Source organism: Microchirus variegatus, assembly GCF_963457635.1.
Source record: "Microchirus variegatus genome assembly, chromosome: 3".
Classification (NCBI taxonomy): Eukaryota; Metazoa; Chordata; class Actinopteri; order Pleuronectiformes; family Soleidae; genus Microchirus; species Microchirus variegatus.
This window is the reverse complement of record NC_139804.1, coordinates 21,728,306-21,753,486: the sequence shown is the minus strand read 5'-3', so window position 1 is coordinate 21,753,486 and position 25,181 is coordinate 21,728,306. Positions and strand designations below refer to the sequence as shown.

The 25,181-nt window shown below is 38.5% G+C and overlaps 1 protein-coding gene across 1 annotated transcript in view; it reads left to right on the top strand.

The window, feature by feature from the left end:
- The window catches only part of lsamp (limbic system associated membrane protein), a gene marked incomplete at both ends in the record, with an annotated part of 186,018 nt that overhangs the window by 114,370 nt on the left and 46,467 nt on the right, over nucleotides 1-25,181 (top strand). The window contains 2 exons of the mRNA XM_083886122.1: nucleotides 4,458-4,602; nucleotides 8,067-8,154. Coding sequence (XP_083742248.1) covers nucleotides 4,458-4,602; nucleotides 8,067-8,154 — 233 coding nt within the window. The remainder of the gene's footprint in view (nucleotides 1-4,457; nucleotides 4,603-8,066; nucleotides 8,155-25,181) is intronic.

Below are 25,181 nucleotides of genomic sequence, written 5' to 3'. Positions count from 1 at the left end.
CTTAAATAAAAGTCGCTCATTGTCGTACAAACAGAAAGGTCGATCTGAAAAAAATGAGAAATCATTAATGCCCTAGTATGTGCACACAGAGATTTGCACAGCCACTCGACACTGCATTGACTTGCATTCATTTGGACAGCCTAAACAAAGCATAATCCCTCACCTTGCCTAGCCCAAAATTCAGTTCAAAATTCTGGTGACGACTGCTGGTCCTGACAAGGTCAGTATTAATGTGAGAAAAGGTCCTAAAGAAACAGCAGATACAAGCACACACACACATACTCCCTCACGTATGATGCATATGAGCCTCAGGCTTTGACAGTGAAAACAACAAGAAAAGGCCCATTTTCCTCCCAATGCACAGTGGCACCGTATATGCATCTACAGTCGTAATACTAAAACTGTTCGTTTTCAGTAATTACTACTACTTTTGTAGTATTAACCTATAGCACTCACTCTTTTAATTACATGGTGTGAAAAATGTAATTTTCATGTGTTTATTAAGTCTGCTAAGCTCGTCCCTGAGGGCAGATTCATTAAAAAAAAATCAGAGTTGGTTAAATCTGAGACGATAAGTTATTATTTATTTTATATATAATTTATATAACTACAATTTTTACTTTCCATTATTACCCGCACACTTCCCAGTCCAGATGTAAAATCCTTACACTCACATCCGAAAACTGAAACTTAATATAACATTAATGTAATGCTGTCAATCATTTCCTTTGCACTGCAACATTGATTGATGTACAATAAAGAGAAATCTGTGTGTAGCTTTAGACACATAAGACTGCTGAATGAAATGACAGGTGAAATGTTCCTAGAAAACTTACATTATGTGTTATATCTGAGTGAGCATGATCATGGTGTGACTGAAAACACTACCGTTTATAACATTAAATATTTAGTACCGTCATACAGTCATTGAATTGTTTAAAATACACATCCAGAAATATACGCTTGCACTCACAAATCACTGCAAATCACTAAATTATTTGGCTGCCACTGCAATAGACCATCAACTTACAATTAGAGATATATGAACTTATGACTTATTCATTTTCATCTTCTCGGAGCAGCACTTTTGGAAAAAAAAAACAAACAGAAGGATTTCAGCATCCACTGAGGAAATTAAAGTCTTCAGAATAACTTGGTCCAGTGGACTGTGGTGAAACAAAAATGAAATTGTGCAAACTTATTCCAGATTGTCTCGAGCTAAGGTTCTCTCACAACTTGTTTTTTTTCTGATAAATGTGCATTGTGCTCCACTGAATTCAAATGGAGGCTCCGCTCTTTCTTTTCTTTTTTGTTGTTATTTTTATCTTTATTTACCTGTTGCCATGGTGAATAGTTGTACCGTAACTTCACTGCTGGTTGTGTTTTATTACTTACCTCTGAGTCAAATTATAGGAGCTGATTTAAATAAGTGAACAGTTCTGATTTTTCAATCCCAGGACTGAGTAAACTCAGCGATTAGGGTTATCATTCAGTTTGTTACCCCCAATTTGTGTACTGTTTATTGTGTTATTCCTTCAATTAATTCTTGCTTTTTCAACATTTGAATTAATTCTATTGCAATCAATCACCTTATTACTCGTGTTAATTTCTAGATTTCGGAATAATGTTGGATCAATTTATCCAAATTGCTATCAAAATCACGATATGGCCAAGTGCAAATTTCAAATCGCAATAGATGCAATATTGAGGAAATTCCCTGCAGAGGAATAAAAGAGCTGTTTTTCCTTTTCATGATGCACCTTTTGTCAGATCCACTCACAGAGTCTGAAATTCCAAAAAACTAAAATGTGCCCTCGGCACTGCAGAAAGCATTCCCCTACATCAATCAAAAGATTTCTAGTGTGGACCTTGAGTGGTGCCTGTCTGTCATCAGTGATGTTTCATTTAGGAATATATGTCATGGATCAGTACTCACAATGTGGTCCTAAATTAAATAACTTTTAATTAATCAATTTAAATCAATCTTTGATTTCACTTTATAAATAATGCATTAACATTTTCTATGTTTAATCCCTAGATAAAACATTTCAGTATATCAGTTTTTGGAAATAAAGTAAAGGAAACTGTGCTGTCATGATTCTGTTCACGTCTTCTCCTCCTGTCTTCCACTTCCCTGTTTTTCTTTTTTTTTTATCCTCTTCTCAGTTACTTCACGGTAGGAGACTTTTAGGTAATAAGGTAGGAAAGGAAGAAACCTCAGTTGGTGAAAAAAAATAACAAGATGCAGCCATTCAGTGAGCCAGGGACGTTTATTACTTCACTGCAAACACCCAAACCATGTCACTCTGTATTTCCTACAAAGTCTCATCCTTCATAAATGTCAGGTTTAGAACAGCAGCACACAAACGTTTTTCTTTGCAGTGAAGTTTTTTTGCTGGAGAAACCAAAATCATTTTTGACAGTGTGGAAAACGGGATTTCATGTGCAGAATTGTAGCTGATGTTTTTGTATCTCCGAGTGCCGTGAGGTCTTGGTGAGAATATTAAAAAAAAAAAAAAAGTTCCAAGGCTTTGAACAGATAGCTTGCATGAATCATGAGCCACAGGGGCCTATCATTCATGGATGGATTTGGAGAGAGGCATAACACAGTGTACACTAAACTACATTTGAGGATGAGGATTACATGATTACGGGACATTGTGTCTGGAGTAGTTTTGGATGCTTTGGGTTCATCTTTGTCCAATGATCAACAAACACTACTTCCCTGACTTCCAATATGTGATATTACAAAACATCTCAAAGGGAACACTTTCCCAAAAATAAGCGTGGCCATTTCTCACTATATGCGGACCCCCAAGCCCCCAAGGGGCCCCAAAGCTGCTTGTTCAGCCTCATCTGAGGAGAACTCCAGTCCAACTATTGTAGTTTGGCACACTAGGGCCCCCAACAGCATATTGCATAGGGCCCTCACACAGCTATAGAAACAGCCCTGAAAATAAGAGTCTGCAAAAACAGATTGCCATTTCAAAAACCATCAACATACAGAAAAAAATACTAAGAAAACAGAACTTGACAACAGAAACAATTAAAAATGTTTTTGAGCAAATCTGGATAAACACTTGGGAGGGGAGAAGTTGAAGGAGTGCCAACACAACTGAATAATACAGTGGGTTATCTGGACTCCACACACAGGAAAGAACCTCAACAATGTTTCAAGCTGCGTGTACAAGCCCTCAACAAATCAGACATCCAACTCCCACTGGGTAACACAGTCTGGGGTGACTGCACCACCACTTTTGTGCATCACCCTGGGTCACCTGCCAAAGACAGCAGCACACCACTGCCTCACTAATCTACTCTCGTGTATACCAACACATTGCAAAGCAGTGTGCACAGCCAGGGCTCGGGGAGTTGCCAGAATTTGCATGTGAGACACATCTACTGTCAGCTTGCATTACAGCTGATATCCATTCTCATTGATTCCAACGTCTTCCCACATTTACATTTATTCATTAGGCAGACGCTCGGCTCCCTTCTCTCCCGTGCAAGATGTTTTAGCTCAAGCTTACTTGGCGTAATGTTCTGACAGCATGCAACAAGAGGTAAACAAGAGGATAACAGTGTCCTTTCTCCCAGACAGAAATAGGCTCACCTTTAAATAAGTTGTGTTTACCAGACAGAAATAAAAGCAGATTCAAAAAATGTGTAAAATGAGAGAACGAGTCGGAGGAGAAGTGTGTTGGAGAGGGACAAATTCATTGTGGGAGAGAAAAAGAGACGCTCCATAACTTTGTTGTCTTATCAGCGACCAAACATTACCTTGCTGGTCAGCAGTATTGAACATAACCCTGAATTGTGAGCTGGGTCTATTGTTTCAAGACATGATTGTGTGTGAATCCTTTACACTACTTTTTGTACCCTAAAATAACTGCTTTAAAACCAATGTGAAGGGTCACTGACTTGTATAAACCGGCTTCCATTTCTTCTCTATCTGTCCTTGTACTATGGAACTTGCTGAGCAGGCAGAAACACTGTGAAAAGTGTGAAACAGAATGATAGTCAGTTACTCAAACTGCCAGAATCAGACCCAGCAAGGTCAAGGGTAAACAAAAAATAAGTCATCAAAGATCAACTAGAAAAACACTCGGAGACCGCAGACCTCCGCCAAGGCAGCTCAGGACCTACGAAATACACCCTGCCGCAGCATGCACGGATCACGCCCAAAATTTAATCAGTTGTTCTTGGTCCCATTGCGGACATTTCTTTTCATTCAAATCTGTCCGTGACTTTTCAAGTTATGTTGGTCACTAACAGATAGACAGACAGACAAATAAACAAACTCAGGCGAAGACATATACCTCCTGGTGGAGGTGAACTATACAATTTTGCTACAACACATTCAGCAAAATGTTACACTTAAATCATAACATTTTCCCAGGTTTCCACATTCCATCCTCCTAATAAAAAATCCTCTCTTATTCTTGTTGTGCCCACAGGTGTTATGTTGATGACAAAGTGTCCAAGGTGGCATGGCTCAATCGATCCAACATCATCTATGCTGGTCAAGACAAATGGTCCCTGGACCCCAGAGTAGATCTGGTCACTAAAGGACAGCTGGAATACAGCCTACGCATTCAGAAGGTAATGTGGACCACAGTGGGTAAAACAAATGGACTCAACTGTTGTGCTTACACTTTTGATTTATGTTTAAGTTTAAATGCAATTCTTCTTCTGTGCTTTTAGTTTGACATTTAGAGATTAATGATTGTGTATCAGCTATGTATAAAACATGCAGAAACCAGAGTGGTTAGGTTAGTGTAGTATAAAGAGCAAACTATAAAGATTAGAAATGTGAGCAAGCAGCTGCACTGCCTGTGTCCAAAAGGTAAAAATGTATTAATATTTAATGGACTGAATTTGATAGTGATATTGATTGTTGCATCTGACTATCAGCAAGAACTGTAAAAGCATTCCTTGTGTTATGAGTCGCTCCGGAAAGGAATTTACTCATTAAACCCCATATGGGATAAATCAGCTATTCAAATGATGGTTTTATATAAACCTACCAATCACCTCAGGATGCTTTTTTTTAACCCTTGGTGCTCTTAGGTGGTCCCATGATAAATGGCCATGGGAATAATACACAACTCCTAATATGGACATCCTGGGGCGTTTGTGTTTATCGGTCACATACTCAGGCTTTAATTTTTAGACAGTTTTTCTTTTATTTGTCTTCATAAAAACAAGCACTGTTTGCTCAGGTGTGTTTATATGGTTGGTGAAAAAGATTTTTCATCAGATTGCCTAAGTTGTGCTGTAAAAAACGGTATAAGACACCAGATTCTTATAGCCAGAGGGTTAAAATGCCATACAAACTAACACTTTTGTAAAACCTGATGAGGTTGTGGTTTTTAAAGGTCACTTTCAAACATGTTTGGCAAATAATATACGACACAGTTGACGTAATTAATTCCATTAATGTTGTCATTTGCCATGTGTTGGTGGTCAAATATATAAAATACCTAAAACAAACTTTAGATTTAATCTCTAACAGCAAAGTTAGAAAACGAATATACTGCATAACACCCCAATAAACAGCAAGTAACAATCTTAACACCTCCATGTTTTGTCGTGGCTTGTCAGACATCATTTATTTCCCAAAATAACCTTCTCCTATGTCACATTCACACATCATTCATATTTGTTTGTTTCCCTCACGCAAACTTCCTGCCTGCATCTGTGCTGTGAGCGCTGCCGTAATGAGTGTGAAATGTATCCAAAGAAAATGTAAATAACAAACATTCTCACATCCGCACATGTTGGATGGATTATTTATGTGTTTATGTATCATAGAGGGGGTGGGGAATGTTCATTTTGACACCAGTGACCAGACAGTTGCTAGATTTATGCTGGAATTATTACTTCTCTTCTGTGCACACAGTTGCTGACGGGTGTCACTCGGATGCACTCGCATGTGTTAGAGGCAGTGTCACTTTGGAAAACAATCGAGAAAACGGAAAATAAAATCCACCGAGCATTATCAACATAGACACACAATGATGAGACTCAGAGTAACTAAGTATCTCCAAGTGGAATTTATTTTAGAGAATCGCTTGTCGAGATGTTTTGGCAAAACTCACCCAAAGAACGGAAAACAGAAAAATCCCCAACAGCACGTTGGTGTGTGTGTGTGTGCGTGTGCGTGTGCGTGTGCGTGTGCATGTGCATGTGAGTGAATTATCCCTCCCTCACTGTGTAAGTCAACAACAGCATTTGTGTGTATCTCCACAAAAGCATAATTCCAGCTTAAGGCAATAAAAGCACTTTGGGGAGGATTAGTGAAATTGCAATTTTGTAATTTTATTTAAATGTAAGAAAACACATTGGGCCTTGTGCTGTAATTCAATCAGAATGTCACGACAAGATAATGTTTCTGTTGGTGTTGAATTTACAGATTGCTTTTTTTCCTACTTCAAGACAGAGGTTTTTTTTTTCTCATACCAAAGACCTCCAAGATTTCTATATATTTTTTTGTGAAACTATGCAGGGGACTCTTCAAATAATTTGTCTATTAATTGTTATTGAACGTTATCTACTGTGTTTGCTCTCAACAAAGTTAAAATCAGTTTAAACTTGAGACATAAGTGGAAGCAAAGCCTCGCTGTGAGATCTTCTAATAAGTTCCTTTATTTATCACTTTTCAAAACACAGTAACAAAGTGCTTTACAGAATAAGAGTGCACATCGAAAAACAACACAATTTGAAACTGGCACATGCTGTCATTGGTTTTGAGGAGTGATTTAAAAGTACCTCAATTTTCTGCAGGATTCCCTTTAGTGACCAGACTAAAGGGAATCTGGAATTTATTTGGAGATACTGTACACATAAATGCTGGAATAAGGAATTGTTGGAAGAGTAAAGATGGCCCTGCCTGAGGAGTGAAGGCAGTGGCTAAGGTTATAAAGTGCAAGTAGATCAATTCTGTACAAACGTGAAAGGCCATGTATTGCTTTAAAAGTAATTAGTAAGACTAATTAGTGATGAGTAAATTAGTATTTCGGAGACTGTCTCTGAAATACCCAGACCAAGTGTAACTAATACAAAAAAACTAAGAATCTAAAAAAGAGGAAAAAAAACCTTCACACGTCCACTTCTTAAGACAGGTGCATAAAGAGAAAAATGTTGATCAGTGCGTGAGGAGACTCTCACACGCTGACTACACTTGCAAGAATGATTTTATTGTCGAATCACTTTGGTCGTAGATCTTCATCAGGCGAACCTTTGTCTGGGACTGAAACGTTGCAGCGATAAAATCATTCTTGCAAGCTTATAAAGTGGGCGAGAGTCTCTTTTGCTTCTCAGTGGCTGAATCTAGAAACTGTTCACAGAATCAGAGACCCACATTTGAGAACCATGGCTTTAAGAGGTTTTAGTAATTCTTTATTTTTTGTAATTTCCCAGAATCATAATCATTGTACGACAGAGTATTCGGGCCAAACTGAAGAATTTTCAAGAATTCAGTCGTAAATATTATTCAGGCAAAATCTTAGATAATCAGCTTCACAAATAATGAAATACTTAATATTTTTGGCTCATCAGCACCAAATTATATTTAGTATCAGGATGTGAAATAAACTGAGTCTGTTTGGAAGAAAGAATCAAACAAACAAACAAAAATCATCTCTTTTGTGGACTGGGCGAGGAAATGGCTGGTTGAGGTCAACACCACCTCTCGTAATATTATGACATGAGAAGAAAAAAGCATTGCGAGATCGGCTTTGAAAGTCGAGATATCGCAGTGCTTTTTGTCGTAAATTTTTTTTCTCGTCATTTTTTAAACTTGAGATCTTGAGTTTGCAAGTCGAGACCTCAGAATGCTTTTTTTCCCCCTAATTTTTGCTCTGTACAACTTTATTCTCGGAAGATAAAAAAAAAAATCTCTTCAGTTTGGCCCTAATACGCTGTTGTATCATTGAAATATAAATATAATTTAATATAAAAAGAATAAAGAAAAGAAAAATAAATCCTATTGCTCCCATTACAATTACAAGAATGTCTTTGCATTTAAACTAATAAAAAGCAATATTGTGTTTTTTGATATACAGGTGGATGTGTATGACGAGGGCTCGTACACCTGCTCCATACAGACCAAGCAGCAGCCCAAGACCTCACAGGTCTACCTCATCATACAAGGTAAGACTTCACAAACAGCAGTGGAATACAACACAATTTCAACTGGGAGAGATTCGCTGTGGAATTTGGGTTAAAAAAAAACAACAAAAAAAACAATATCAGTCTTTTCATATACTTTTCCCTTATTACATTTGATGACATTTGAAGGGATATTTCAAATATCTCTAAATTGTGAGATGTATGGTGTCACTGTCACCTTGTGTCCCCCGAGGTGTCAGTGATGATTTTTATGAATGTAAGTTGTCAAAAACACAAACGCCTCCTACAGCAACATCATTTCTTCTACAATTTCAAAAGAATCTAAGTTAAGTGCACTTGAATTGCCTTCAGTAGCACAGACAGGTGTGTGTGTGTGTCACATGTTACAGAACACTGAACAGCCCACCACTGCTCCAAACTCCTCGGAATGTTCTTAAATTGCCTCTTTATTGTACCCAGAGTTAAAGCAAGATGAAGAAAAAAGGCACCACAAACCAGAAAAGCAAACAAAAGTTTTATGCCAGTTCCCCACTGCTCAAGCGATTCAATTTTGCCTTATTTTTATGCCCCGTTTTATTGCATTTTTAAATCTAGTTTATTAGCATCTTTTAGATTGTCCCGTGTTTCTCTTCCTACTCTGCCTTTTTGTATCTTAGCACTCTAAATTTCCCCTTTTAGATGTATATTGCCTTACTTTAGTGCGACAATTAAGGCTGGATTTGCATCCGTGGAAAGTGGGCCTCTAGTTTTCCCCCATACCATTCTATGTAAGTGGATAAACCATATATCACAGAAACACTATTTCTTTGACCTTGATTGTCTGTTTCAAGCTCATAAGTTGTGTTTTCATCCATTTATAATTAACACAGCAAAAATCTGCAGGCAGCTGCTATATTATTATTATAAGACAGTTTTTTTATTATTATTTATTAGTCCAGCAGTTGTTTGGCCAGAAAATGTGAAAAAAATATTTCTATTTTCAACATGCTGAATTTCAGGGAAAAACTGTCAAATATTAATATTCAGTAAGCAGGAGCCACATAAGACTTTGGCATTTTGCTTAATAAATAACTTGTGATTAATCACTTATCATTAACTGGATTTATCCATGTTTTATTTTCAGCTTTTTTCATTAACAAATATTTATGCTGTGGCCCTTGTGGGGGTTAATTTAGCTACAGCTACATTGCATCTATAATTTAATCTCATTTGAGGAATAGTTTGACGTTTTTCGGTTAATCTCTTGTCCCCTTTCTTACTAGTAATTATTTAATGAGAAGATTAATGCGACTCTCATTAGCTACTGTGGTCAGCACAAGCACAAGTTGATTTTTTTTTTTGATTTTTTTTTACTGTGGATATTGTACAAAATTAACAAGCAAGATCATGTGTTGAACTTCAGAGCTGAATTTTATTTATTATTGTTTCGATCCATCCATCCATCTTCAACCGCTTTATCCTCCACATGAGGGTCGTGGGGGGAGCTGTGCCAATCTCAGTTGACATCAGGGTACACCCTGGGTAGTTCGCCAGTCCATCCCTGGGACAGATAGAGACAAACAACTATCTACTCTCAGATTCACACCAACGGTCAATTTTGAGTGTCCACTTTACCTAATCCCCATATTGGATGTTTTTGGACTGTGGGAAGAAGCCGGAGAACCTGGACAAAACCCCCACACACACAGGGAGAAAATGCAAACTCCATGCAGAAAGACCCTTGTTCCAGCTGGGTAGTGAACCCAGGTCTTCTTGCTGCAAAGGCAAACGCTAACTACTACACCAACTTTGAGGCCCCTGACTGTTTCCTTTGTGAAGAAATAGCAAATTCCCCAAAACATTGTACTGCTCCTAGTGTACACTACCTATTGTGTGTAGAGCACAGTCACAGATTGTTTCTCTGTGTCCTCTTTGTCCCAGTTTAGACCTGGTGTTAACACCAAAGCAATCAGATCACCAGTGGACAGCACTGTAGCCGTGGCTGTGAATTAAATCAACGTTTTGACTCTTAGATGTGAAGACATCGGTTGAAGAGGTGATCCCTAATGAGTCTGATAGGGGATTATTGAGTTCACAGACCTATTCATGAACAAATCTTTATAGCGTGTGTAGATTTGAGCTATAAATTCTCTTTGTAATCCACAGATATACACTGCAGACATTTTTGTGTAGTGACAAGTCTCCGTGCATTTCACTTTCGTCGATTGCTCGATCACTCAGACGCTTTTCTTTTAACTGCCCTTTCCATTTTAAACCTAAACTATATGATGTGAAACATGACCCCAGGTAAATATCACAGGCTGTCAGTGGAGGCAGCGCTCACAGTGTAATTCCAGCGCACACAATAGCCTTCTTGAGAACGTGTCGTACGACTATGAACCGAAGATATCATCCATTAATAGCATTTTTAAAGGTCAATATATGAAATGATGCTCCTCTTCGGGGATCCACGGCACCATATCGCCTCTCCTTCCCAGAATCCATTGTGTCCGATTATTCAGCCGTTGATCATAGGAATGTCTTGCGTTGACTTTCAGAGTTTCTGTCGGCGGCCTCGTTTATCACAGCTAATGCGACAGTTATAGCCAAACATTGATTCTGCTGCTTTCTTTCGCTGCTATTTTCCCCTCTGCTGTGCCTCTCAAAGTCCCATTTCATTTCCCTGCCATTGTTAAGCTCATCTGTTGTATTCTCCCATTATGTGGGTGTAATCTTCTCCTTGAGGTTGAGTTCAGCATCTTTCATCTAAATTACAGTGCTGGGCTGAAGGAACAGGTTTCTGGCAATTAGCATGAATGTGTGTAAATTGTATGTATTCTCACACTGGACAAATATTCAAATCCTGCTTAGTATATGTGAGCAAAATTACGAACAATTCCGTCACTACTTTATCTACAGCTTTTGCATTTTAATTTTATATACACATTATTCTACACTTCTTGTAGGTTTATATCTACCACGAAGTGATCAATGTATCTTTTTTGAGCGCCTGCTCTATACCATCTAAACTAACCTCCGCAAAACCCAATCTACTCTGCAGGATAATAATTCACCCTGCCTTCATCTTTTAATGGGTACAAAAATGTTCTAAGCATCAAACATTGCCCCTGGTTACAGACCCAAGACTGGGTTCACACAACCAAAGCTGACAATTTTCTGCTTGCAGGGACAGGGAAGTAATTGGAAAACAAATGATCAGACAAAGTAAATTTGCGGTGGATGAGAAAGAGGCAAATTCGCAGGGCCCAGGCGCCTGGTACCAAGCAGCAGGGTCACTGCACATGACAAGAATTTCAATATAATGACAAGCTTTTCACCTCAGAACAAATTTGACTTTTTATGAGAAAGTTTAGTCAATGGGCAAGTCATCCATGTCATGGTAGTCTTTTGTATTAAGTTCTTGTGAAGTCCAATTGCCTTAATTTTAACACTTAAAGTCTTTCGAAGACAATGGAAGGTTTATTTGTAATCGATCAGCGAGTTAGAATATGTTTAAACATCTGTGGTGGAATGTAAGCATAAGTTTGTATGTGACAGCTAATATGTTTTGTTTTTTTTACAATAAATTGCATTTTTAGTAGGTCTTTTGCTTTAACTGTGTAAATCTCTCTCTGTCTCTTTTTATACAGAGGTAACACTGAATAGTGAATTATGTTATCACCCCGTTAAACATGTACAGTTGCTGCACTGATGAGACATGAAGTTTACATGACATTCCATGTACTTTTTGGTCCTCTTGAGCTAAAGCTTTCTTGAAGTCCACCTGTACTTGCTCCTTCCTGTATTCGGCACTAGATGATTTTCCTCATAGCAATTGCTCAGTTTTATATGGCAAACAATAGTAAACCAACCAACATCAAACAGTGAGCAGTGAACTAATTTGCGATGGGAGCTAAAGACATCATAAATGGCTAATGAAACCGAATCGATCATCTTAGAATTGACTTGAATTACATATACGTATTTACTTTCCCTGTAAAACTAGTGATTTTATGTCGAATTGCTCATGTAATTACTGAATATTATGGCTCCTACAACACATTGAATTCCCCCCATGGGGGATCAATAAAGATAGATCGTCTCATATAATTCGGTGGTTTTTATTCAGATGCATAAGACATCACTAATGTCAGGTGTAAACTGACTAATGAATGTGCACATTTGATGAAATCTCTTGAGACACTCTTTGAGAGTTATTACCTGAGTAGGATCACTGAAATTTAATCTGAAGTACACTATGGGCCTGATTTACTAAGATTCCAAATAGCGAGCGCTAAATTGCTTGCGCGAGCAGAAAGACTGCGCCCGCTACTGGATTACGTTTTGCGGGTGAACTACTAAGATTGCGGCCGCAATTGACTACAGGCGCAGAAGTGGTTAAGACCGCCCTATTTAAATGAGGATTTTGCGCGAGTCAAGAGTCAACATGGAGAAAGAGCAGACTCAACGGAAGCGCTGAATTAAATTTGAAGCCACTGAACAGAAAGTGACGTTCTGCGATGAGCAGATAACTGGGATCGAGGCATATATGACATATTGTTCCCCGGGTCCATAGGACCTTTTTATATTATTATTATTATTATTATAATCCTGCGTCGGTATTTTGGACAGCTCCATCATTACCTGACGTATCAAACAAAGAAAACTATGGACTATGGATGGTGCCGTAAAAAAAAAAGAAGAAGGTGCTGCGTTTCTCCTCCTGACTCACCTGCAGCTCACTGACAGCTGCCAGGGAGCGAGTTCTGCTGTATCTATGGATCTAATGGATGAGTGACTTTCTTATCAATAAGTAAATAAATAAATAAAGCGGATCATCACAACGGCTTTTTAGTCCCAGTCCGTCCCTGGTTTCATCTGTGTTCATTCAGTCAGGCTGAGTTTCCATTGCGCTTGCCAACAGCCTTTGAACTGACGTCAGAGGCGACGGGACAATCGATATAGATTATATATCTATAGCTGATTCATATAGTTACATTAAATAGTGATTGTTGTGATTATTTATTGCATTTAAATGTGCCTGGAACTGGAAGGGTTAGAGTTAGGGTAACTTGCCTGTGAGGTTTTGGTGACGTGTGCGCACTGTGCCGCCTGCGCTTCGCCGTGTAGACCAGGTTAGATGGACACGTTAAGGTAAAGCGGGGTTCCCCGTTCCTCCGGTCTTAACCGGGGAACATAGGTACGACCCCTCCTTGAACCACAAACTGCAGACCAAGGTAAGCCCATACCAGTACAAACATACATTTCTCCTCTGGATATCTATATTTAATTTATTCAGATATACCAAATAAGAAACGAATGTGCGTCATCTGTGAACGCGTAGTTGAACATGCTCTGGAAAAGCGTAATTTCCTGATTTACAAATATATATAACTATAAATAACCGCAGCCATGTGCGCGCCGCGCACCGCTGTGCCAGTTAAGACCTGCCTTTCAAACGTGCTAAATATAGATGCAAAAATAAACAGCGCAATCAGTTTCAGGTTTGATAAATCACTTTGCGCGTGCTAAAATAACATATTTACATTTTCTCCTCCCATCACACGCAAAATAGCATGTAAACGCCCCATATTGCATATGCATTAAGGCAAGAACGCTAAATGGGTTGCGGGTGCTATTTTGCCCGTCTGAGGGATGCGCTCCTCGTTGCGCCCTGTTAGTAGATCAGCATCAACGCTAATCTGCGTGTGCAATCCAGTTTGCACACGTTTTTGCACGCGCAAAGCTTTAGTAAATCAGGCCCTGAATGTGCAATAACCCATTGATTAATTTCTCATTTTAAAGGCATATGTTGGCACTTTGACCTGTACCCCGTCTTTCACCCTATGTCAGCTGGGATTGGCACCAGCGCACCCTGCAACCTTCATGTAGGGGATAAAGTGGTAGAAGATGAATGAAGGTTGGCACTTTGTGCTGGATGAAATGTGTGTTGAATGTTTGTCTGTTTTATCTATTTCATTTAGCCTTTGTATTGCTATTCCATCCATCTATCCATCCATCCATTTTCTACCGCTTAAGCCTTCACATGAGGGTCACAGGGGGCTCTGTGCCAATGTCATCTGACATTGGGCAATAGGCAGAGTACACCCTGGCCACATAGAAAAACAACCACTCACTCCTACGGTCAATTTTAGAGTGTCCAATTTATCTAATCCCCATGTGGTTTTGGTCATCACATATCGTATTGTATCACAGTATTCTGCTCTCCAATTGAGTTATCAGCATGTTTGCCTGCTGAAATTAGTATTCATCTAAAAACTTGTGCAGCCTCACAGAGCCATTAGCATAGCTGTAGACACTTATTCTTGTTCAAATCCCTAGATTAGATCATTTAAGAGAATTGGCTGTAAATAATATTTTATGAAATATCATAAGGAGGTGCACTAAAATGTAACTAGGGGAGGCTTTTTTTCTTTGTTTAGTTTAAAAAGCTTGAACATATATATAAGCCTAAACATAGACACAATCCCCACCTCAATACTTTCCCCACATTCATTTATACAACCATCCACAGCTGCACAAGCAACGTCAGCACAATCTAAATACTTTTTCACGAAATGCAGAGGCTGGAGAGTGATTCATTCATCTCACGAGGACCTCTTATAGCGCTCATCCCACAGAAGTGGAACTTTTAATTTCATTTTGCACTCAGCGCAACTGACAATGTGTCTGCGGCCTGCTGATTGCAATCAGAAATACTTTTTTTTTAATTATTTGTTAAACTGTGTTTCCCATTAGTGTATCCAACTTTCAGTGTTAATTTAATGCAACTGCTCCAGTAATAAAAGTACAATAATAACCAAGGCCAGTGATTTAGATAACTTGTACTGTGGTTGCTTTCATATGACTGGCCTTAACATAGCAAAGTAAAGTACACTTAATTCTGTCAAATCCTGTAGTTGACACTGAAGCAGCAATAGCTTGGATTTTTTTGTTCAGCGTAATTACACAATCACTCAGGGTACTAACCTATGGAGCTCAGACATGACATGGGGGGGGAGGGGGAGATTAGGGATAACCTGTGCATGAAATACTAATTAATAATATTAATATCATTCCCATGAATTACTTTGAGAGCTGTGTAAGCAAAAAGTTGTGCTCGAGGACTGAAGCTGCACCATGGAGAGAGATAGTGTGATTTATTTTAGGCTGGGAATGAGTTACAAAGATGTTCTCAAAAGCCCAGCATTGCAAGGAATCATTATTGCTGACGTTAAGTTAGAAAGATAATCACAGAGAGACATACATATAAAAGTGTATCATATAAAAAGCACATTATGGTATAGTATCATATACAGTACATTTACAAAGGGTTAAATGACACTATACTGTATTGTACTATAGAAGTTATTGAGAATTATGATATGGCATTATTGTTATTATTATTATTATTATTATTATTATCATTATTATTATTATTATTATTAATATAACAACAACAACCATAATAATAATAATAATAATACATATTCACAAAAAAATATATTAAAGCATATGTTTTCCCCAGTGGTGTAGTATAATCCAAACGAAGCGTGAAGTGAGTATCATAGTGTACTTTTTCAGGTGTTGCACTTTGAAGTTGCTGACAACTGCACGTACAGGTCAGTGTAGTTTCTCTGGCTTTTTTCATGTAAATTTAGGTCTACACCACTATGATTCAAATTATGTCTCGCATGTGCTTCAACAATGATTTCGTTTAAATGTTATAGATTGCAGAGGTTTGAGTCTGTGAATGTCTTTCTAACTTTACTTTGGTGTATAATTTACCCATTACTTTATAATTCCTTCAACGACTGCAATAATCCAGTACATTTTATATGGTTTGCATAGATCATATTTACCACTCTCCAAAATCACTTCTTACATTGTGCGCTCCATTTGCCTACCCAGCTGTCCAAGTTGTTGATAGGAATAATACTGAACCAATAATTTAGATTCTGGACCCACAGTCTAATATTTTGTGCCCACAAATTAATATTTAGTGTGCATGTTATACCTATTTCATGGCCATGTATTAGAGTGTTGTGGGGGGCACTGAACTAACCTACTCAAGTTGATCATATAAATGTGTGCTCTTGGTTTGTGAGCTTCGATGAGTTCCTTCAGGTCTTTTAGTAGCTTAATTTACATGTTTGTTTCACATTTTCTGCATTCTTGGTTTATTTTATTTAATTTTAAATGAAACCTTTCACTCTCGTGAAGATGGCACTTAAATACTGTATATGTATATATGTATATCTATATATATATCTATATATAAATAGATATATATATAAATACAGTACTGTGCAAAAGTTTCAGGCACCACTAGCTCTGTTGTTTTTTCTGTCTGTCAAATTCTGTGATCATTGACATTTGGAATGAAGTGATGCGACTTAATGCTGGTCTTATATTAGCGAGCTGTCAATGAGTTTAACTCATGCATATAATGCTCAAGCATGTCTTGAATAAAACTGGCATAATACACCTTTTTACAGCAGATATTTCTTTAAATTAAATAGTCGGACAAACACAGAATTTGCCAGTAACATGAATTAAGGTTCCACTCCAGAGCTGTGTTATTGTCCAACTGGATGAGTGGATCAGGCTAAATACTCGACACATGTTGAGGATGTTTTTTTTTTGTTGTTTTTTTTGTTAAACAACAAAATAATAGATAGATACAGTATTTAACCCTTTAACACAGAGCGTATGGCAAACGACATGATTGAGCAAGCATTACCGTAATTAGCGGTGGTTTGTGCTTTTCGGAAACATTCGGCGAATCAGTGTCTTTTGTTTTTGTTTTTGTTTTTGACACATGTTATATAATTTGTTGACTAGTGTGCTTACATTAGCCAAAACATTTTCAATACTTCTATCCTATACTTTATGTCCTTTCAAGGTAATGGACCATTTCATTTTTGTTGCCTTTTAATGACATCATTATATGCTTTAACCATCTCTGCTATAATCTTCCGACTCAAACCTACCATGAAACATTAGAGTGAGGAAGGAAATATTCAGCACTCTTGAGCCAGTATGTTGTCTTTAGTTTTGTGTGTGTATTTTAAGAAAGGGCATCTCTAGCATGATTCCAATATTCAAGTATTTTTTGTTGAATATTATATCTGAAGTTTCTGAATTCCAGTGCTTAGGGGCTAATGAAAGAAATGCAGGGTTCACAGTAGGTTAAACTAAGAAAGGCAGCCAACAAAACCCTGGTAAATTTCATCACCTCTGTGGGATGTACAATAATCATCATAATTCATTCAATAAAACTCTTAAATTTAATAAATTCTGCAAACACGGATGCAGTCCACTAACTAAATGCTTGCTGCTTCCACTGCATAATAATAGATGCACCAAATTAGGTTGCCATTGGAGTAGAAAGACTTTTTTAAGTCAATGGAATCATTGATGAATAAGGTTTCAGTCCTGTATCTTTTTTAGTTTAATGAATAATCACTTTTACCGTTTAAGGTTTTCTTTATCAAGCAAATAATTAATGCCCATCTGCCATCTATAGTAATTGTCAATTGTGGATCATGACGACTCACTGCTGTTTGCTGCACATTCTGCCTCATAAAGCACAGGGGAACCAAATGAGGCAACAAGACAATAATTCTCATGATCCCACTGCTTCCTGACATCATAAAATTAGGTCTTTAGTGGCCTTGCTGATATTAAAATCATAAATAATATGGTACCAGTCTGTGAAATAATTTTCTTGTTAAACTTTCTCCAAATGTTGCACTCATTTAACTGGAGCACCGAAAACATGACAAGCCATATTCACTGAACTGTATATTCTGGCAAATTTTCATTTTTTTTTGTTAGGTTTATGACCAGAGCCAGGGTGGCTGGGCAATCTGAATTAGATCTTAAATCCACAAGTTATTGCCCAATCTTTCCTTGTGAGCAGCGTTCTCTCCGAGACAAATTGCATTATCCATTCATAAATGTCACAGAACCAGTGACTGTAAAGTAGTAAAGTGAATAATCCCATAAGCAGCTGTTCCCTGGTTGTCGTGAACCGCATTCAATTTGCTGTGTCCATTGAAAAGTGACTTATAGTAATGTACTGCAGAACTTGCTCTGGAGCATCAGAATTGACGGAATTACTGCAATAATTGGGATGTTGTTCTTTTTTGGTCATGGCATAAAATCAGTATAATACAATCAGTCTGTTGCACTGTTGCACTTATGATTATTCTGCCCGTAAACAAAGAACTCAGTTTTGTAACATATTCCCCTCAAGCATGTTGGTCGTTTTAACCTTTCTTTTTTTTTCAGTATGGAAAATGCCCTTTTCCCTGTTTTTAAAAGTATGAGCTTTAACGTCAACACTCTCTCGTTCAGCCATGGGGTACAACCTTTATCCCTACTTGGCATGTATGAATTTTTAATGAAAAGATACCAACCATAAAAAAAATGCCTTCCCCCTTCCACACTTATCCATCTTTTCTACTTTTCATTTCCTCTGTCCTTATATCCCAGCACTATGTTATTTAAAGTGCTAATCCACCAAACTCTCTGAAGGCAAACATGTGAGCGCTCTTGCAAGAGAGAGCAGATGTGCAAGGTCGCATGTATTTGTGTTATTGCACATAATGTTCTTTACTATAGTCTTTGCGAGGATGAGACTGACCTTTTGGATGGTATCATGGGACAATCTTTTAGCTGTGCCTGTGAAGCCCTTTATCCACTATGTTCTCCACCTCTCCCCATATTTTCGTCTGCCTCTGCACACCTGTGATTTATTGAGTCACTTCATGTAAGCATGAAACTAAATAGAACTTAGCCATTTGATTATTTATACCTCTGCTTTTTCCTACTACTTGGCAAAATGTCATGTGCATAAGTCCCACAGATAGACAGACAAATTAATACACATACACATGCTAGGCTATATCGATTTCAGATATCAGCCGCGTGTCTGGCTCTACTACAGCAACACGATCAAACCCACATTCACATTATTGCTTATATTGCCACCAGCCCTCGAGCTCAGACAAAAAGTCTTCTTGCAAGACGATCCCTTTTTGCCTGCGTGAAACTGGCACGATAGCAGATAGCAATTAAGCCTCCACTCGCCAAATTAAATGGTTTGTATTTATATAGCACTTTTCTAGACTTGATGACCACTCAAAGCTGCTTAACAGTACAGTTTTGCCATTCACTCACACGATCATACAGCGCATCGATGTGCAGCACATTTTTTTTCCATCACGTGGGTCTGCCTTAAGTGTCTTGCCCAAGGACACATCAGCATGTAGACTATAGCTGAACCCACAACCTTCAAATTGAAAGACGACTCGCCCTATAACTGAGCTACCGACACCCCCAAAAACAACAAATAGTCGTCCTCACTCTCACCGAAGACAAAGCTTTTGCTCATCAAGGACTTTCCAGCAACTGAAGAGTGCATGGCACTCAAAGCCTTGAACACAATTTACTCTCTGTCCAGTGTCCAAGTGTTTATTGCATACAATGCACCGGGATTGATGCCACCGACACTGCAATTTACAATATATCAAAACCGAGCAGTGATGTGGATAAAGGCTGTTTATCAATGTCTCTTACAATTTGACAGTTATTTAGATACATGACCTTGGTCAGATGAAACAAATTATAAATATATTACGCCAATGTTTGGATTGGGCAGTTTGTCAGCTCCTATAAAGCAACAGCAGGCAACCGTTTTCTTAAAAGGAGTGTATGACCTTTGTGTTTTTATGAAAAAATGTTCTCAGTAAATTGATGGCTGTTCGTAAGACTTTAATTGGGGAACGAAGTAGGTCAAAGCTCGAGTCACACACGTCCAGGAAATTGGACAAATTAAACATTTTATGAATTTCAAACAGAACTTTGTTGAAGTCAGTGGTCACGATTACCATGCTTTTAGTTTTTTCTGTTTATCGGGTGAATTTTTACATCCTTAATTTCTTGCCCCTTCCATACAAAAGTATTTACAATGTTCATCATCAACTGTATCTACTCACTGGCTGTGGTGTTTGGTGCACTGCAAGCAGTGTATACCGATTTTAGAGCTGTTTCACTGCATGTGAACAGCTGTTGCAGTATAAAATAACACAAGTAAAATGTAGGGGTACAGAAAAGATATGACCCAAATGCAGGATAGTATTGACACAAAAAGGAGGGCAAGGGGGGGACACCCGCTAAAAAAAATCCTAGCTAAAAGCCTGTACCGAGGTCACTGTGATTACAGTTGTGGTACGCAACGTCCTGAATTGTTTAGGCTTGTGCTTAGGAATGGGAGCTGATAACTTTAGAGAAGGCCGAATAATAATAATAATAACTAAATAAAAAAGGCAAAAATAACCTTAAACTCAAAAAATACTGAGGGAACAGAACATGAGGACACAAGAAAAGAGAGCAAGTGTCCAAATCACCACAGAACACAGTAGATATAGCTAGACAACAGACAGTAGGAGCTCTAAAATAAATACTAACAAGGAAACTATGACCATGAACTACAATAATCCAAATCCAAGTGCAATAAACCAGAAGAAAACACACTTTGTACTTTATTTTCAGCTTTTAATCTTTACAGGCATCTCCATACTTCCTGCCCATGGATGCAAACGCTATCACACACTATTCCATTCCAATAATTTTTCAGCTGCATTTGACTTTAAGCATAGAGTCTGCACTTATCATTGTGAATACAGGTTGGTAACATCATTTATGTCATATGGACCAAAGCTTACTCATGGATGCAGGATGTGAAGAAGCAATCAAAATAAGAGATTCTGGTTCTTGAAAACCTCCCAACAAACCCACCTATTTGTGTGATGGGCCAGCAGTAAGCCAATGCACCCCACTGTGCCTGCCATACCAGCTACGAGACACAGATCTGTGTGCCACAGCCCTCCAGGAACAAGACTGCATGTCACCATCACATTGTCCATTATTTCATACGGCTACCCAGTTGAATGAAGTAAAGGAATAAGAGAGAAGGAGAAAGCAGCCACACACATTTACCATTGCCTTTGAACCTTCATAATGAAACTGACTCCTTGAAGTTTTAATGAAAGCAACAATTTACCATTCCCTTTTTCTCCCTGGGCTACTGAGCTTATGTTGCTTAGACTGGATCTCTAAAATAAAATAAAAAAAATAAAAAAATGCAGCCTCTTTAATCTTCTTTATGCTGGCTGTGAGAAGTGCTCTCATGCATTTAAATGGGGCCATCCCATGGGCAGCCATGACAGCCGGGGTATTTGCTGGGGATGCAGGTGAGCCTCTGTGGCCATATTTCACTGACTAACCAGGCGAGCCAGTGGCCATCAGTTCTGACCAGCATCTCCCCCGGTCTTATCTCCGATATGGAGGAGTACTATTTCTTTCTCCATCACATCCTCTCCCCACACACATAACTATTACTTGTATAGAACCTGCCACTATCCTTTCCCTCCATCTTGTTTCCATCATCTAAGTAACCTGGGCCTGTCAGATAAATGAACAACCCTTTGGAACTCAAGCCTGTGAATGCACATGGAAGTGAGATTGAGAGGCACAGTTAAACGCGACCTCACTTGCTTTCTCCAAGGAGTAAAGATGAGGTTAGTTGTGTGCAGAGGTATTGTCAGTGTGTGTCTGAAAACATACAACATGTAGCACTGCCTATGTGGTCCTTCTTGTGATCACCTTTTGAGAATACCTCCCTCGTGTTGTAACTCTGTGCTTATTAACAATTTTCCCTGCTATGGCTAAATAAAAGTCACCAGCTTTTCTTTGTCCAAATTCCGGGGGGGGGGGGGCTCGTCAGTAAGGGACGCTAGGATGTCACCTTTATGGAATTAGAATTGTGTCAATATTTTCAAACAACACTTTTCATGAAGCAAGCAACACTTTATGAATTGAGAAAACAAAAAAATAACCACAAAATCAAAAATACACAAATTGCAAATAAAATCTTATTAGTTTGAAAATTTACTTTTTGTTTGCAATGATCGGAATTTTTTGTGCTCCCTCACTTGTACTTTGGTCTCCCTGATTTGTTCTTTGCGCCATGGTTTTTTTGTTCGTGATTCTGACCATGTGCGGGCTTTTGGAAGCTGCCTGCTGATTGGCTCCTGAGTTTTAGAGCGGCAGCTCAATGGACCGGAAGTTGTCAGGGACTTGCACTCACTGTCCGTTCTTCAAAATTCAATGAAAAAGGATTACTCACACAATGTGTTTTGTGCATACCGTTTGTTTTTAGTTAGTTACTTTCTGGGTAAATGTATATGTTTCCTGGTAACATGGTAACATGCATTTACCATGATTGGTAACGTAAGCAGGTGACCTGGTACTGCTCTCTCATTGGTTCCATCCACATCCCGTTGGCCAATGAAATTACACTGTTAAGGCTGTCATACAAAATCACTCTCTGTTGACCAATCCCGAAGCAAGTAGACATATACTCCAGTGACTATGTTTACATGCACATGCCATACTAGCCTGTGATTCATGTAAATAGCTTACCCAAATAAGCCCTTCCGACAATGATTAACCTGAATAAGATGGCAAAGCTCTCCTTGGCTCGTACATCATGTTTGATCTGAAGCTGCAGGTCAAAGTCTGTCATATCGCAATGAAGCTTCATTAAGCCACATAACTTGTAGAAAGACCTTCACAACCTACTGAAGTTTTCTATCTATTCACTATTATCTAGTTCATGTTCAAGTAGTGCTTGTTTTTCATCACCAGCCGCCACTGCCTACTACCCTGGGTCACCTGCTGTGTTTGTGTTGTGTGTGTACTTTTTGTGTGAACTGTCTGCCACTCAGCCCTGTTGCTGTTCAGGTCAGTCTTACTGCTAAGCCTTGATCCTGCCTTTATCACCAGAGGCTGGATAAGAGCAGGGAGGAGGAGAAACGGGGGAAGAGGGAGGCGAGGGAGAGACAAGAAGAGAAAGACGAGGACCAGCAGATATATAACAGTTATATCAAGATATAAATATAAAATAAAATAAATAATATACTATAATCATAGCATAATTATGATGACAATACTAACTAATGCTAATGGTAATTGTAATTGCCTCACAACTGGATCTGGATCCTGCAGCCTGGGGTTAACCTGCAATGATGGCAGACAGTGAGAGGACAGAAAGAAAAAAGCACATGCTGGGAAGAAAAAGAACAAGGTTAATGACATGCAATAATGTCATATTCATACCCTGAGTGTGAGGAAGTGAGTGTGAGTGCACCACAAGTCTATAGCAGCATAACTAAGAGGTACCAGATAACTGATTCAGGTTTCCCTGAGCAAGCTCTAACCATAAACTTTGTCAAAAAGGAAGGTTTTAAGTCAAACTATAAACCCTCCCTCCCGGGAGGGTGTCTGCCTCCCGAACCATCAATATGAGCTGGTAACTCTTGTACAATTGGAACCACAAGGAAGCCTGCATTTTGGCACTGATTATTATAATTCATTTATTTAAGGTATGATGGTGCCTGATCATTATACGATTATGACAAATCCTGCTGACATTGGTGACAACTTTATATGTTGCATTGATGGGGAAGTCCACACACTTTTGAAGAGTTGCACCCTGTTTTTTTTTTTAGTTCAACTTGATGCATTGACCGTTCAGCTAGTGTTATTATTAACACATGTAATTTGCTCACTCATTTTGTTTATGACCAAGAAAGGGAATGCATGTGAGATGATAGCACACAAAAAGAGATTAATGTTGGTGTCACAATGGAGGAACTGTCAAATGGAGAGGCTCATCAAGCTGTGGCCACGTCCTTTGATGCTATGGTGTGATGTTAACATGTATTTTCAAGCACAAGAACAACATCAGAGATCTGCTTGGATAGCTTGATTTATACTCATATTAAACTTATATAAAACTGTAACTCAAATTGTCCTCTTATGTTGTTGCACCTATAGAGCTGTTTTGCAATATGATTGAATGTAGATGTTTCATCTTAAAATGTCAGAGCAGTACATCTCATTCCTGTTGCTTTTTTTGGTTGGTACATTGCTGCAGTTGCTCACATTATTCTCTCACTAAAAGTAAATTCCAGATGTCCTTCCCCTAAGTCATATCAAACACTTCATTAAATGAATGAAAAAGTGGCAGAGGTATGGATAAAAATAAACTAGCTGACATCAGGATGATACAATGTAGTATGAGAGAGCTGAAGATGGAGAAGTCTATAACTTCATTTTGACTGAACATAAACCAAAGATGCACCTCATTAAGTTTTGTCAAGCCACAAAGCGAGTATAAATCGGGGTTTCATGAGAACTAAGACACAGCATTTTAAAGCTATTATGTCATATTTTGAAACACACTGGCAAACATTTGTCATGGGCTTTTTATAGATCACATACATGTGCACATCCTCAGTCTCTACCTGTGAGATTTCTTGGCTGGTACTTCTGCAAGTGCCCACTGCCCCAGCAGATGTCTGGCATGTCATTTTGTTGGACCATATGCTATAACCAGCAGTGCTTTACATATTAAATCTTCTGTGTGGCAGCAGACTGCTAAACACTCATCGTGACAAGAATCTGTCTTCTTGGATGTCTCTTTGATGGAGGGCTGCTTTACAAAAATCCCGGGGAAGTATTTGATCTGAAATTTGTGGTAAGTAGTGTGAAGTGTTGTCAGAAATGTTCTCTTATGATAGTACTTTTTTTAAATTCAGTGAGCAAAAGTATGACCGGCTAAAATTTGAAGATTCCATAAAGTGGCTGCAGCTGCCTTGATGTCGCTTTGTTTAATTTTATTCCATTCTCAGTGTGAATTTTCTCCTTAGAAGTACACACATGCACTGTAATCAAAATATAGGCCCAAGGAGAAAATAAAAAAATACATCTCACTAATGAGAAAAAATAGCTTATCACTTGTAGAGGGAAAATATTTATGACTCTTCATTACAATATGCTGGTCTCTAATGCAAAGGCATCTCACAGCCACAGTTGCTGAGTGTTGTCAAGTATGTCCTTCTTCCTGGTACTTTGATGCACAGCCACAAATTTGATGGGAAATAATTTTCCCGGGGGGGGGATGGTCTCTAATAGCTGGCACTGGTCGGCTGCTG